The sequence below is a fragment of the Metopolophium dirhodum genome, chromosome 1 (assembly GCF_019925205.1).
Source record: "Metopolophium dirhodum isolate CAU chromosome 1, ASM1992520v1, whole genome shotgun sequence".
In the NCBI taxonomy this organism is placed as follows: Eukaryota; Metazoa; Arthropoda; class Insecta; order Hemiptera; family Aphididae; genus Metopolophium; species Metopolophium dirhodum.
The window spans coordinates 17,959,655-17,977,695 of record NC_083560.1 but is presented as its reverse complement, the minus strand read 5'-3'; the positions used below and the strand labels follow the sequence as shown (position 1 = coordinate 17,977,695).

General features: G+C 28.9%; 1 protein-coding gene across 2 annotated transcripts in view; it reads left to right on the top strand.

Annotated features, from left to right (window-relative positions):
- The window catches only part of LOC132933811 (uncharacterized), a 252,478-nt gene that overhangs the window by 111,181 nt on the left and 123,256 nt on the right, over positions 1-18,041 (top strand). For both annotated transcript variants that reach the window (XM_061000088.1, XM_061000089.1), the window contains exon 2: positions 12,570-12,665. In XM_061000088.1, coding sequence (XP_060856071.1) covers positions 12,570-12,665 — 96 coding nt within the window. The remainder of the gene's footprint in view (positions 1-12,569; positions 12,666-18,041) is intronic.

Genomic DNA, 18,041 nt, shown 5'->3' with positions numbered 1-18,041 from the left:
ATAATTATGACATTTACAGTAAATCTTGTCTGAGTGTACTTGTAAATCGGTCGGAGAACAACGCGTTCGCGTTTAATCCAGACAAATGTTAATAATATGTTTATTTCCGCCGGTCGAATTCCGGTCCAAACATTTTGCTGTACCGTCCATTATTCATTCAACTAACTTGCACACCTTACAGTCTGACACCTGCCAAAGTACAGGTATTAAAAACGTTAGTTTAATTAAATATTTGGCGAGAAGATTAAATGGCATAATCGCATTCATTATGACCGGATAATACAAGCTCAATGCGTAAGTAGTTTGATACATTTAAGAGTTTAAGATACGTACAAATTTTAAGTCAACTACAATGTTGTTGAGAATACTTTTTATATTTATCAATTTACCCAATCTTCGTTGAATTATTATGGTGGACATGGCAATCTGGGGTGGAACATATTATTATAATACGCATTTCAATGTGTTAGAAAAGATTTACGACTATGTGTGCATTAATAAACATTTATTTTAAAAAATAAAAAAAAGCACTTGTCCCACACATAGGTACTTATTGTATTTATTGATTCAAATTGTTTTCATTTAAAAGTGATATTATGTCAAAATGTTACCTATCGTCTTTAAACCAATGCAGCATGGTTACCTACAATATTCGTATGAAAACTAAAAATAATTGGAATTATATAAAAGTAAATAAGTAATATTTTAAAAAATGAATAGTACTCTAAAATATGTCAGTATAGAACTTGTGTAAAAAATTTAACTTAGAAAATATAAGTAAAAATCTTCTTGTAAAATAAATTATCAATTTAGCTCATTTCAATAATTTTGATTTTATCAAAATCCGTTTTCTTAGAATTTGTTACTCTGTGATCTTATAAGAAGTCTTATGATATACAAATAAAAAAAACTTATATTTAAATGTAGTTCATATATTTTAGGGTTCTGAATTTGAAATATTTTACTTAAAATAATTGAAAATTTGACGCTTGGTGAAATATTTATATGAAATTATGAATTATATTTTATACACAGAAAATATCGATAATGAATGACTTATCAACTTAGGTTTACGGATTATTATGCTAATGGTTATAAATTAAATATAAATGGTGAAAAAAATACATATTTATCATAATATAGATACATATAAGATAGTTAATTATCTATATAAGTTAATTTATCACTTATCACTTTATCAGTATAGCCTGTTATTTTTATTATTCGATACAGTAAACCAACTTTAAAAAGACTATTTTTATATAAATTTATGAAGATACACTTTTAGATATGATAAACTTTTTAAAAATTTTTTTTAACATAAATGAAATTTCAAAACCACGTTTTAGTTCATCCATGTTTTAAAATCGTCTACAAACTTCGATTTTTGTATAGGTTAATGATATATATAAAACTAATTGGTATTTTTATTGTGTTCTTTGTAACAATAATATAACGATGATGAAATAATATATTATTAATATTAATTTTATTCACATTTAAACATTTTTGTCCATTGATGAAAGCGCTTATGTATATGTATTTATTTTTAGATTCCATGTAAGTCGTTCTGACTACTAAAAATTACTTTTAATCGGGCCCTGAGCCCCTCGTGTAGTCTCGATGTAGTTTTATGTACTAAGTGCACTATAATATACTAAATATATTCGCAATGTTTCAGACGGATGCCTTAGTATATCTTTTTATTATGATGGATCGTCTTAATATTTATACACGTTTGTCGTGGGTTTTCGAGATTTATCAAAACTTGTGTATTTCCGTGGAATCGTGTCGGGATTCTTATTACAACTTACAAGAGTTAGCGTAAACTATGCCAAAGTTTAGATCAAGACAAAACAAGAACATCGTTCTCGAAGTACCTACCTACTCCTGTTTCGCGGTGGTTATATTGCTTAAAAACAATGTAAGCGCGTAATAACAGTTACCATTAATAATAATAATAATAATACTATTATTATTATTATCCAGTGGAAAACCTTCCGAGTGTTGCGATTACGACTAAAACGATAATACTGACGGTGCGCTAAAGTATAATATTGTTATTAACGTAATAACTATTGGGTTACACAAAAAATAGCGACGACCGCATCAGTTAAAAGTGTTTTCTTTTATTTTGTTAAAAAACGTAATATTTTTGATGTTAATTATTTCTTACTTGCCTATATTATATTACGGCCTGCACACATAATATATAATATAATCATTTCATCGTGTTACAGCACGATGATAGAGGTTAAAAATGATAAATAACAACATTATAGGTTCGCGTTATGTCTAATTTATTACCTACTCTAATTTTTTTTAACGACTTGACTAGATGTATTACTGATAATTTTTAATTTAACTTTCTTATCAGCATATTGTGTTTTTTTTTCTGATTTTCGTTTAACATAATAATAATATAATATAATATTGATTTAATAATTTTGTTATTTTTATACCGTTGCACAATATCGATTATTTTGTGATTCTTTTATTAGATTTTAGATTCTGAGCGGAGCAAGGAAACTAGTGGTCTTACAAGGGTTTTTATTATTATTATTTTTTTTTATCTTGTTTACCAGAAGAATTACTTCGATTTAAACGTGTAGTACTTTGCTTTTAAGAAAATTGGATCAAAATGGTAATTTAAAGATGTCATTTTTCGATTTTCTCATTATAGTTATTGAATGCCACGGCCAAAACCATCGACAAATTACGAAAAAACAGCATTTTAATTTCTAACGCTTTGTTTATCACCGTAGAAACGAATAAAAAAGAATAATATTATAATACTCATTCAACTTACGGGATATAATAAAATAATTACATTGACCCCCACTTGTAACTATTAATTACTGCTTTTTGATATAACTTTTTGTCGATTTAAAATATCAATCGTAATCTAATAAAGATAAAAAAAAAAGTGGGTAGCTAAATAACTAGTGTACTGTTCTAAATTTGAAATTTTTTGATTGAAATGTTTTAAAACCAAACATTTCACTTTGCTTGAAATATTTCAATGACATTTTGAAAATATATTTATTTTTAACTTATTTGGTTATAGAAGATTAGAAACGATTATTGATTATACACAGAAAATATCGAAAATGAATGAATCAATGTTTACGAATTAGTATGTTATATGTTATATGGTTATAATTTAGGTATATGAATAGTATTATAATATTATCGTAATACAGTTATTGACTATAGTTTATTGATTATTTAGAAAGTTTATGATCAAACATATACTTTAAAATAAATGATACTATACACCATTTTTTTCCTCACAAAAATGAAATATTTAATGAAATTAAATTTCAAGAAATTTTAAAACCATCCTTATATAATATACTGTAGTCTGCAGTGTACGTTTATTACACGTATATTCGTATAATCCCCCTAAATATGTATCAGGCAGTAAGCGGATATAATACGTGTTATGACTGCGTGTCGACTGAAACATAAAATATAATTATCAAATTTTATAGAACTGCGGTAAATCTAAAAAAACAGTACAGGGGTCCTAAAAAAAAAAATTAAAAATCAAATACATCGAAGAGACGTCAAAGTTTCTTTAAGTTAATATTTCGTTTTAATATAATCACGGGATTTTCAACGGAATGAAAGTCTCATTCGTAATTTCACGAGTATGTTGCAGTATCATTCATCAAATATATTAAATAATACCGTTTGTACATTCGCGAGTAAGCCTGTCTATGATAATTTATTGATGGTGCCTTTTTTTCGTCTGATTATAATATATTTATAGGAATTATAGCTCTTTTGAGCTTGCCCTAGGTACTTCGCTGTGTCTATTTCTCCAAAGGCGTATTGTTTTTAATTTTCTTCGTCTCGTTATGGGATTTTAAGTCGGACACTTGCAAGCGTTCGTTGTGTGCTAGGCGCGTTTTGCGACGTTTCCCTGTCGATAAAACAACAAACATTACATTACGTTTTCGTATTAAAGCTGCTTGCAGCACTGTTTACACATTAATTCCGTCCGCTTTAATATACTTCCGGAAATGTTACAATTACGCGATCGAGATAATACCATGGAAATCGAACGCACAAACAGCGTTATTTGTTATTATTTATTATAGCCTGTAAGTTGAATTAATATTATAATATTATCATTTTTATTCATTTCAATGGTAATAAACAAAGCGTTAGAAATTAAAATCCCATTTTTAGAGGTTTTTTGTAATTTTTCGGCGGTTTTTCCCGTGGCATCAACTAATCATTGAGAAAATCGAAAAATGATCTCTCTAAAGTACCATCTTGATCCAATTTACTAAAAGATTAGGTACTATATGTTGAAATCAAAGCACTCCTACTGGTAGAAATTTTATATACAGGATAAAAAAAAATATTAAAAAAAAAATAAACTCAATATTGTAAAACCACTAATGTTTACTCGCTCCGCTCAGAATCTAAATTATGACAGGTGTACCGGGGCAGAATTTATAAGAAATTTCTACCTGATATTCAATCATTTCGTTGAATATTATTGTCGTTAAAGAATAATTTTCCATGGCATACTAATTACTAATTACTATAATAACCAGTTGATTAATTTTAAAGTAACTTTAAGTTATTTTTTTTCTTACGAGATCCCATAAATTTGCAGTTTTTTTTATACGAATAAGATATGTTTATATATATATATAAATGAAAATAAAAGGAACTATTATTTATAATTAGTGATGTTAGTAGGACATTTCCGTTAAGAAAAAGAAAATCCAACTACTGGGTATATTAACATAACTACTATATAATTATATTAATTATTTATGATTGATTAAAGGATAAAGATAATTTAAAAATATTACTATAAATATAAAGAGTATTCACTATTACGATTTGGCTTATAAAGATTAATTAAGATTATAAGAATAATGTCAAGCTAATGAAAATTATATTTCTTAATTTAATTTAAAAACATTTTAAACTCTTATAAAACCAATGAACAAAACGAGGTTGGTTGAAAACAAAAAATTTAAATTTTTTAACTACATAGGTTTGATTTGGAAATTTCGCAAAAATCAATTTTTTTAAATTTAAAATCTATTTATACTGTTACAATACGTACCTGTTACTCATTTTAAATACTGAAATTTCCGGGGGAAATTCACAATCTCATCGAGCCCATAAATTTAAAATTTCTCACAAACAACATACGTTATCAGACAACCCTGTTCGATGTTTAAACAGAGACGTTGGTGCCTGGTCCTCCAAAAATTAATGGTGGAAAACAGTATGAAAAAATGGTTCAAAAACACAATTTAGAGTTTTTATTTACTAATGGGGAAATTCTGCAAGAAAACTATTTTTTATAAACTATTGTCAACGATGTTCGAACAATATGTATTAATAATACGTTTTTTTTGGTCATACATAATATTTGGTTATTTATTATTATAATAATTACGTCGGTAAGGCAGTCTTGTAAAAGATAATTTCAAATATATATATATATTTTTAAATATGTTTTACTCCCTTACTTTGGCCTAATGACATTATATAGATAAATTGAATCATTAGTAAACTTATTTATTATTTTTATTTTAGCACTATCTAGTTTTAAATGTTAAAAAAAAATATAATATAATAAGATATAATAAACTATCGACTATCGTATATATTTGATACATACATAATTCGAGTAAAGGTATTACAAATTGTATCATGAAATCGACGGACTGTATACATCCAATTAAATGGTACCCAAACACAACGATGAACGATCTATAAATAAAAATGTTGTACAATTTCAAATTTGAATTATGTCATTTAAATCTGACGTCACTAGTAAATAAAGTAACGAAAAAAAATATTTAAATACTGTGCCCAAGTACTTTTTAGAATTTATTTAGACTACGTATTTGAGTACTTAAAAAGTATTTGATAATACTTTTGCGGAAATAATTTTACCCAAGTACTTTACTAGGTTAGGTTGTATATACGTATATATTTTATGTACGTTTATATCAATTAATCAATTACATGGGTATATAAAAATAAATACATTTTGGGTATATAGTGACTTCTGGTTATAACGACGTATTCTTATCGGTCCCTTGGCCGTCGTTATAGATGATACCGACTGTATAATATTCCGTTTTTTACTACGAATAACCATTCGACTTTTCTTGGTAGACCGAGTTTTGTGCCAGAGACCATATTTATAAATAAAAATACGGGACGAACGATTTTGGCACAAAAAACACTTCCAAAAATCGTTTGATAATTTTTGTATTTTTCTAGCCTGGGCAAGTTAATGATAATTTTTAATTGAGTTAAGTTAAATTGATAGAAAATATTTTAAAAAGTGTATAGTTAATAGTTTTCCTATTTTTTTTTTTAACTCAGTTAAGTGAAATTATAAGCATTACGTTAAGTTGTTTTTTTATTTATTTTTAATTTATAAATATAGCCAGTAATATGGATTAAAATCATAAAAAGTAAATGTTTACGCAACATGTATCATCAATAATAATAATTGTGTTATATTTATTATTTAATTATTTAAAAATCACCGTAACTTGCATTTGATTAAGTTTATTTTATTTATTTTGTTTTAAAAGATTAAGTTTATATCAATGAAAATCAGTTGAGTTAAACATTAAGTTAATAAAAATTAAATTTTAACTATTCAAGTCGTTTATGACCAGGCTTGATATTTTTAAGGATATTTTGGAGACGCCGTTTGCCTGTTAAACGTGAAGACGTGTTATTCGATAGGGTTATGGTCTCGTACAAGTTCATAATTTCAATTGTGCGATAAGTGTCTCGCACTATAATGACAATAATAATTATTATTGTTAGTGTCTGCCTTCGACGCTCGTTACACGAAAAAAGTGTTCTTTATAACTTTTATCTCCGGTTCTATAATAACTCGATGTAAAACTGTGGAAATGTTGTGTGGTATTTTTTCCGTGAAGAGGTTTTTTCTTTTATTCAAATAGGTTATAATACGGCGATAAAAGGATTAAAACGGTACTAATTTCTAAAAAAAAGGACCAAAAGCGTCCCGTTCAAAGTCTGTCGAGAGAAACGATGGACAAACAAAAGACCATATACCGCTTTAAACTTTCTCAGCCCCCGATCGACACTAATAAGCCATTTTTTCCTACCCAATAGTTATCGAATTTGTTATTTTTTACTAATTTTTCTCAGTTGTCTTTTTTTTTTCCATGCGAAACGTTAATGACCTCCTACGAAATCGTTCGATAATTACAGTCTATATCGGTCACTCGTTATTTTTTTAAAATCGTAAGTGAAGGGGGCAAAGGCAAGACTCAAAAACTTGGTGGTGCCGCGGTAATCCTCCCCCTCCAATTTTGATAACCGTCGAAACACGAAAACCCATGTCATTTGAATCACATCAATTCGTAATATTATACAAATAGGAGAGTGAGATCGTCAGTGTTATTGCTGTGCAGTGTGTATAAAAGCAGGGTCGATGAGCTTTTAAAAATGTTTTTGCTCTTCTTGAAAACAATAACCTTGAAACTTTGCGTCTCGTGTGTATACTTTCAGTCTCTCTGGCTTACTAAACTTTTATTACACACACATAATAACGACGACGCGACGATACTATTATGATGCCGAAATGTTTTGTCCTTCAACGTCTGAGCATCGGGGTTAGTCAAAGTTCGTAGGATTTACTTCACAAGACGTGACCGGTACGTTCGATAAATAATATATTAGACTCAGTTGATGGCATTGACAGTTTTGTTTAATATTAGATAAATATTTGAAAAGGTGAGCAAATGGGTAGCGTTTTTTTTCTTCAACGAAATGTTCTGTACATTTTCAACTTTCTTTTAAAATTTGATTTTAACCTATTTTACTTAGCATAGGTAATTAATTTTTTATGTTGTATGTTTGGTATGTTAGTGAAATGATCATTATTTAATTAAACGAGTGTGTATACTGTATATGAACTAAAACTAATATTTTATGTATTTATATAAGTTCTACATAATATTAAATAAAACATATTTATCTATTTTAAATGTCCGGTAATGAGTACCTGCAGATACACTTGATTACGTTATATTTAAGGTTTAAAAAGATGGGTAAGTGGATGTCGCTCTGCTGTACAGTAGGTTACAAGTGGGTCACTGTAATGGATGGTGTTAAATTTTAATTCAATGATATAATATCATTGTATAAGAAAAACGGTTCTGAGCGAAAACGGTCAGTCAGCCTATGATATTACCAAGTATATTTGATGGTATTATTGTGAATACAATAATTTATACATAACCTATTTACGTGGAGCCTTGTTTTAAATGTTCAATCCTTAGCTATAAAAGTTCATCATTTTATAAATTTTTAACTACAAAATAATTATTAAAGTTTAAATATGATAAATGTTGTCAAAATTTGAACTTTAAATGCTTATAAAAAAAAATTGTGCCTATGCATTTTTTAAATTTTTCAACTAGTATTAGAACGATATTTCAGGAGCCTTATATTAAATTTTCACGCTTTTTACCCAACAAATAAAATTTTATTATTTGATGATATTATTGTGAATAAAGTAATTTATACATAACCTATTTACGTGGAGCCTAAGAGCCTTGTTTTCAATTTTCAATCATTAGCTATAAAAGTTGAACATTTTATAAATTTTTAACTACAAAATAATTATTAAATTATAAATTTGATAAATTTTGTCAAAATTTGAACTTTAAATGCTTATAAAAAAAAATTGTGCCTATGTATTTTTAATATTTTTCAACTACTATTAGAACGATATATCATGAGCCTTATATTAAGCCTTATATTTTCACACTTTTTTATCCAAATTTTATTGATATTTATAGAAAAAAAAAACTAAAAAAATTGAAAAATGACAATGTCCGTAAACAGCTCAAAAAGAGTCAAATTATTTTAAACATTTTATCGTGTATAGAAAATGCTAATACAAACATTTAGTGAAATTTTCAAGTATCTACAGTCATACGTTTTTTAATTACAACAAAATAGGAAAATCGTTACATGAGATATCGAGTGAATATCAAATGTTGTAAAAATATAAATTTCAGACCCTCACAAAAATTTAATTTAAGTTTCTTGTAGACATTTTTTTTTGATAAAGATAGACAAACTTATGAGTAATCTTATATTACATTTTCAAATCTTAGATTTAAAAAGAAAAATTTTTATGAATTCTCAACTCAAAATAATTTGCTAATTTTCGTGATTTTTCCTTGTTTTGTCAATATTTGAACTTTAAATGCTTATAAAAAAAAACTGTGACTAAGGATTTTTAATTTTTTTCATCTGCCTTTGAAACAATAACCTAGGAGCCTTCTATTAAATTGTCAAGCTTTTTTATCCAACAGATAAAAGTTTATTGATATTTATAGAAAAAAAAAACTAAAAAAAATGGAAACTGATAATGTCCGTAAACGGCTCAAAATAAGTCAAAATATTTGGAAAATGTTATGGTGTATAGAAAATGCGAATATAAACATTCAGTCAAAATTTCATTGACCTACGGTAATTTGTTTTAGAGTTGCACCAAAAACCAAAATCGATTTTCTCGAAAACAGATTTTGCGTAAAAATTCCCGTTTTTCCTTAATTTTTCTTTTGTTTTTCACGTCACGTTTGAAAACTACTGAGAAATTTTTACTTTTGACCCTGCAAAGTACCAACTAGATTCATTTTTCTATCAGGAAAGTTACTGTTGAAGAAAATTCAAGCACTTTTACTGTCTTAAAAGGTGATTACAAACACAAAAAAAAATAAAAAAAAACACACATCATTATGTAAAATCAATACATTCATCGCTTCACTCAGAATCTAAAATGTCATGAAATTTATTTTCCTAAGACTTTCTTGAGATATTTCATTGAAATTTTGTGAAAAATATATTTTAAGAATTGCTGTGTTATAGCTTAAAGTTTGTTGTCATAATCTTCCAGGAAGAGAACATTTTTAAAACTTTGATTTATGTAATGAATACTAATAAATAATAGCCAATATGGCACAATCGATATGTGATGAATAATAATTATCCGATAATATAATACCATTTATATACCTAATTTAAAACCTTATACGTGGTAATTGGTAAACCATGGTTGATAAGTAATTTACTATCGATGTTTCTGGGTATATCAAAAATAATTTTGATAACCGAATACGTTTAAAATTAAACACAAATATTTTCATAATTTAAATTGACATTTTTGATTTCAAAAATGTTTGCAAAATATTTCAAATTCAGAACTCACTAAGTGTATTACGTGCAGATACTTTTCTATCTTATTCAATTAAAATTGTATTTAATTATATAATTATTATATTACTATTGTTTCATTATTTTATTGTATTCGAACGTTTACTGGGCATCAATTGAATAAAAATAAGTTTAAAATATAGTTTTTAATAAACCAGCGGCCACTTAGGCCATTGGGTGATTTTGAACTGTGGGGGAGGGTACAGTAGGTTTTTGTAAACACGTTTGTTTTTAATTTGGCAGAATTTTCAAGTGGGCACCCGTAGGTATCCGCCATGCCCGGGTGGTGGATGGCGGCCTCTCTCTCCAGACACCGTGACTGCCCCGAGAGAAGTGCAGCCCGTGACCGAGATTCATACCGGCGACGGTGCGCGTCGTAACCGACGCCTCAGTCGGCTCGGCCACTCCAACCCCCTCCCATAAAAATAAAAAATATAATAATAATTAAAACGAAACAAAATATACGTTTGATGATGAATTTATTTATTTATTTTTAAATCACATTTTAATAGTTTGTCAAGAGGTGTGCTAAGGGGAAGGGGGCGAATTTATTGATTTTTATCGAACCATATTTATATTTGTCCTAGTCATACCAATAGGTACACATTATATTCGTAAGGTTTGAGCTTGGGGTTTTAAAAATTCATGAATACAGTAAAAAATTCATAAACGAAAACAGTAATTGGATGAAAAGTTAAAATTGAAATCGAAAACTACTTAAACCATCATCGTATAAATCAGATATCACAGTGCATAATAAATTGATATTTGCGTAGCTATTGCTTTATATTTACTTTTCAAACTAGATGCATATTTTATTTCTTATTTTATTATTTATAAAAATTACCTACCCACTACTACCAATACCGAGTTAATGCTGTTTCTTTTAACTTTTATAAATTATAATTTAGACTTTTGTACACAACGGACGAATGAGAGGTCAGACTTTCAGAGTAAATCAATTATATTATATATATACGATCATACCCTAAATTTAACAGAATACAAGACAAATGAAATACATTTTGATCGAATCAATATCTTAAATTTCTTTTTTTGATAATATAATTTACAGGCGCAATACGTATAGCATTTTCGGTTTTTTTTTATTTAATACACAATATAAATTACTTTAAATCTGTTATAAATTAATATAAAAAATTCAAAATAGTTAATTTGGAAATTTTTAGAAAAAAATTGATTGTTATAATAATAGTAATAATATTAATTTATCAACTCTCCAACAAATAATATATGAAACATTTATTGAAATCAGGTAGTCTTTTTTTATAATATTTTGAAATTGTTTCACATTCAAATTTTTTTATTTTATTAGAATTATTAAATGGGTATTGACTTGTTAAAATCGAAATATAATATTGTTTTAAAAAGGTATTACATTTAAAATGAATAGGTTGCAAATCAAAAAATCTTAAAAAATTAATCACTTGATTATGATAAATGTTTTTTTACAACCAAAAGTATCCTAAAAACCAGATTTACATGCCTTTAGAGATTATATTCTGATGAGGTGTCTCACTCAAACAAAAATAACAACTAATTTATCAATTGAACACATTATCTGGTGATTGCATTTATTTCCAGTATAGTAATATTATACTGCTTATTTATTCTGCTTGCCTAAATTTAAACTTTAAATGGTATTTAGTGTTTGTATTATAATTATTAGTTTGGTTAAGATAAAGTGTCAAGAATTCTAAAAGTCAAAATCAGTTGCGTGCCTATAAAAACAAAATCATACTTTTTTGAGGACATTAATTGCGTTTAAAATGCAATTTTTAGGTTATTTTTTTAGAGCATTATATTGCAGTGATGAGTTCAGACAGCAAAAATGATATCTTGATAAATATTAGATTACTAGCTAAATAAATGTCTAGATTGATATGAAGATGGACCCACCGACTCATGCAAAATATATGAATAATGCCAATATTTTAATTGTTGAGGAACTATATTATCATTTTGCACGCTAGTTTAATTTTTTGACTTGCAACATATTATCATAGCGACACCTCAAAATAATTTGTTATCTCCTAGTAGGTTTATCCCGAGTGTACAATAGACGTAGGTGCTTAGTTCGTATCTAGATAATACATCCATAACTCAACAGTCAACACTGATCGTTCGATAGTTTTTAGGGAATTAAAATCGGGGCCCTAATTTACCATGCGCGTGGACGAAGAAAAACAATTTGTATTATATCATTTATTATTTTAAACAAGATGATATGACAATGACATATTTTTGAAACGAAATAAAATAAAATACGATCGGTTGTGTTTCAGCACGGCGTCGGCGTCGAATTCGTTCGGTTTCTACCGGAAACCCATCCGCCGGTGCTCAGCAACGTGTTTTGTGAACTCGGAGTCTGCGAAAACGTCGTAAGTATTACCTGTTTTATTATATTTTAACAATAATATTGTGTTCCGAGCGGAAGACATTACACACTTTATGGCACGTCGTTTGGCACGTTTGGGCCACGGCGTATAATATTATGTTTAAGTCTCTCGCCGGCCAAAGCGGTGACCGGTTTTATAACGCTCAAGTCATCTTTGCGTTTGTGTTTTGGTTTTGGTTTTTATTTTAATAATACCGTAAATAGCTTTGTCACATAAAAATCCATTTTTGTGATGTGAAAAAAAAATTATACGAAAACTGAGTTTCGCATGTTTTTTTGTGTTTTGCTTGCGCTTGAACGTAAATGTACAAGGTATAGCGTATAGTGTTATAGGTATAGCGTTTTTGAGCTTTTCCATTAACTGTTTTAATTAAATTCCTATATTTCACCAAAACTGTGCGAACAATACAGTGTGTCTTCCACGTGTTATAACATACAGGGTGATTCACTAAGTACTATGCTCATTCTTATCTTTTATATTTTAAACAATACATTTACTCAAATTCTGATTCTTGCAATATTTAAAACATATTAGGTTCTGAAAGACCGATTTTTCAAATTCTTGAATTTTTTTTGTACTACATAAGGGGTGTACTAACTGTGGTGATACAAAATTATGTATTCCAAATAAGAACCCCTCTCTTTACCTGTAAGTTTGGTGGATACTTTTTTGAAAATGTTGATATAGGTTCGTACGAGTAGATTATCAGTTATTAGAACGTTTGCACTAAGTCCTTAAAAATGGTTTTACAAAAATATAAAACTAATGTAATATCGCAACTAGTATTTGTTATAATTGGGACATTTTCAAAACAAATATTAATGTCGATGGATCAATATATTATTCACTAAAATGTTCAAATCACCGTAGCCCCCATATCTTACAAACACATAACCATGGACCTCTTATCCTATTAGTATACAGAGTTCAATAATTCGACTACTATACTCGTTCGAGTTTTATTCTGATAAGTCAAATCTTTCAGATATATGATCAACTAAAAATTTTCAATTAGAAAAGTGGGTTTCTTATATGAAAAATAAGAAGTTTTTATACAGGACACTGATCTTTGTGTAATAATTACGAAAAATCTCAAGAATTTGAAAATATGGTGTTCGAGTATATATTTTAAAGATTCAAAAAATCAGATTTTGAATAACTGCATTGTCACGGCAAAAAACAAATCGGGTAAGCATGGCTGGTGAGTCACTGTGTACAAGTTTGGCTCTTCTCGTAGCCGATCAGACGTCCATTGACTATAATAGCAGTGATTTGGTTATCATTAACAAATCTGATATTGTACCAGAAATAATTTTATAAACGGTGAAAAATAAATAATACGAATAATAAAAACAATCTCAATAATTTGTTCCTACATTTTTTCCAGCTTAGTGCACATTTATTGGTAGTTTTTTAATGCATAATTGTTTGTTTTCACGGCTACAAGTCGCTAAGCTTAGTTTTGTTCGTCGATAAAAATACCAAAATATATTTCGAGTCTTGAACTAATGAACACAACGCGTAGGTAAAACGAGTTCATTTTGTATTTTTCCGTCAAAAATACCTCGCTTGGTCGTGAATCGTTAGGACTTAGAACTTGTACTAAAACATCGAACGAAAAGGCAAAGTTTATTGGACATAAAGTCATAAACCAACCATCGGACTTTTAATTTTGTTTACTCAACGAATCGGACTTGGAAAGACACCAAGTCGATCCCCAGCCTCCACTGCGAATACAGTTTAAATAAATTGGGTGCGATTACTACCCAGCTAAGAGCATCGCAGCCGGTCTGTTTTTAGCCCAAAAACATGTCTTGCAGGAAAAACTCTCACGCACTGTAGAACCGTAGGATTTCGTTAATTTTAATTGTATTATTATTCAGAAGAAGAGAACATATTTTGTTCAGTTCGGATCAAAGTCCGATTTCCAAATTTATAATAGAAGATTTATATTTTATATTTTATATATTTTATATTTATATTTTATTATTATATTTTATATATATTTATATTTATATTTATTTATTTTTAATAATTTATTATAGAAGCTAAATTAATATGCATTTGAACGATGCACGATACTTGTCTTTTTTTTAAACTTTTTCCCAGCACTAAAGCTATATGACATTAATACCAGAAAAAAAATTCTCATATATTTCAAATGAAAAACGAACTATAAAAATTCGACATAACATAATGGACGAGGCGTGAGAGTTTTTTCTGTGAAGTCGTTTTTGTCGATAAAATATACCATATCAACCCCCCCCCCCCTAAATAGTTATCCGGCAGTAAGTAGATCAGTGGAAAAGTATTTCAATCGATGTAACGACCATAAAATAAAATATCATTTTCAAATTTCATAGAATAATTGCGGAAAATTGGAAAAACCGGCATTGACGTACAACACCGTTAATATAGCAATAATACTCATCCCGAAACCTTGACATCGACTAAACGTGTCGACACGTCGCATTTTCGTCCGATAAATTTATCATTTAAGTTCAATGCGTTTGTTCGTCATGTCGTAAAAAAATAAGTACGAGACTGAGTCATAATTGAGTAATAAAAATAATACGAGTGCGAAAAATGCCAAGAACTGTCTCGTTACGGACAAAGGTTAACGTCGCCATTGGACTCGGGCCCCCTGCGATGATATTGTATCAGTGCGAATAAGGGGGGGAGGGGGGATTCTTCAAACAATACTTTTTATCGAAACGGCCTAACGATTTTGGTAGTATTTTTGTTTTTATATATTGATTATTTTTTAGTAATAAATTCGAAGTGATTGGGTATATAACTACGTTTAAAAAAAAAAAAAAAAATATTTTTTACAATTTTTTTTCTAGTTATGATTTGATGACTTTTAACTTTTTGAGGCATACCTTGGATACGGGGGGGATTCTTCAAACGCAATACTTTTTATCGTTAAGGCTCAACGATTTCAGTAGTATTTTCGTTTTTATATATTGGTTATTTTTAGTAATTCAAAGTGATTAAGGGTACATAACTACGTTTTAAAAAGAAAATATATTTTTTACAATTTTTTTCTCGTTGTGATCTGTTGACTTTTTAACTCTTTTGAGGGATACCTGGCACTTCTCTGATCGTCTAGTTTTCAAATACTATTGTTACTAGATGTAACTAATAGTTTGAAACTTGGTTTTTATATCGCGGAAAAAATTTCCTAAATAATACTCTGCTCGAATAAAATTTTTAACAGAGGTACAAAAAGTACTCGACAACAATAAAAAAAAGTAAAAATTCTAAAAGTAGTTTTGTAATAACTTCGAGTTATGTAAAAAAAAATATAGTACTTTTTGAGAGATAATGAGTATTTACCTTGACCTGACCTAACCTGAAAATCCCAATTCCACTTTATTGAAGTTAAAAAAAAAACCAAAAAAAAAAAAAAAATGGTAGTTGACTGGAAAAAATAGGAAATAACCAGAATATTGAGAAAATCTATAGTATTCACTTATCGTTCATCCATCGATAATTTGATAATCGGTTACTGTTTCCTTTAGGGAAGTGTATTTAAAATAGTGTATCGTTAAATGGTGTATCCAAGATGTGTCACCAAAAAAAAAAACAAAAAATTATTTATATTATTGTACAAAGTATACTTAGGTTTATAATTGTATTTTTTTTTTTCAAAAATGCTTTTATTATAATAAATATATATTTAATTATAATAATTGTTTTAAGTGAGTCACCATTTGCATTTATCTAAATTTGGGTGTCGTCGTAAAAAACATGTTGAGAAGCACGACTGTTCTATCGATTTAATGCGATGTTAATCGTTAATCGTCCAAAAACCAAATTTATTATAAAGTTATTAATAATATTGTTTTGGTAATCCGTTGAGTGTTAAGGGTTAAAAGTGTTGTTAAATTTTTTTTTTTTATTTCGTGGAAAATAATCCCAAGAAATATCACTCATTACAAGAATATAATATTTTATATTACAGAATTTTCCAACAAATACAGTTAGGTATTATGTTTTTGTTTGAGTAAAAAACCTTTCCAGGACACGAATCTGAAAAAAAATTATGTACAAAAACAATGATAAAACAATCGCATTGTAAATATATTATATTATACTATTTTTTTGTAAATTGAGAAAAACAATTTAAAAATAAGTAGCAAATTTAATAAAAAAAAAAAAAAGAATTCAATCAATATTGTTGAAATATACCTACAATATATAATAGTAAAACAGGTTGAGAAGCACTGATCTAGCGATTTAATGCAATGCGTCAATCGTTAATCGTCCGTAAATGAAATTTATTTATTATTTTTTTTTTCTATTGATCTTGAGCCCGGCAGCTGAGGCCATTAGCTATTTTTGGTTTTTACTGTAGGTTATTAAGTCGGTAGGGGGAGGAACACGTATGTGTTTAGTTTGGCAGAATTTTTGATTGGGCACCCGTAGGTATCTGCCATGCCCGGGTGGGGGATGGCGGCACTTGTTCTCCGGACACCGTGACTTGCCCGAAGAAAAATGCCGCCCGCGGCCAAGGTATCGAACTCGGGCCGGCTGCGTCGCAGCCGACGCCTTAGTCCGCTCGGCCACTCCGTCCCCTGAAACTTAATAATGATTGTTTTGGTAATCGGTTGACATTTTGATGACCACAGTAACCGCAATAACCGCTCGAATCTGTACTGAAATTCTAATTAGCGTGTGCTTTTCATTTACTAATTATTAATTATTTTAGGTATACTTATTATTAACTTATAATATAGTTGTAGTTTCATTAATAATTATTGTTCTTCTTGTAGACAGTGTACGCTTTGATGTTGTAAAATGTTTTTTTTGTCACACCTGCACCGAAAGTTTGGTTTTCGATAGCGGTTGAAGTGATGGAAAGCGTCCTTTTTCCGTCCAGCGGGCGGTAAAGTGGAAATCCCTAAAAGCGCCGGGCGGTTAAGTGGAAATCCCAAAAAGTGCTGTACACGTGCGTATCCCCTGCACAACCAGACACTGAAATCTAATATCTATACCACGGTCCTTACAAAACATAAGCTTTTGGTTACATCTTATATTTATATATTGTAACCTCCATGCGTGACGCTTAAAATAAATAAAACCAAATCGTTTCTTTCATGAAATATTGTTGTCGTAGAATTATGGCCTATTATAGTTGTTGCATAGATCTCTCATCTCATTACCTTTGCAGTGATTGATGAATGCAGAGGCGCGACGCAAAATAGTATGTGTGGCTCGTGCGGGAAGGCAATTTCAGTCTCGGGCGAAATGCATCCGTCGCCCGCGACTGAAATAGCTCGCTTCCCGCCCTCGCCACACAATATACTATTGTTCTATGGCCCTTCCCCAAAGGGGAAAAAAAATTAAAAAAAA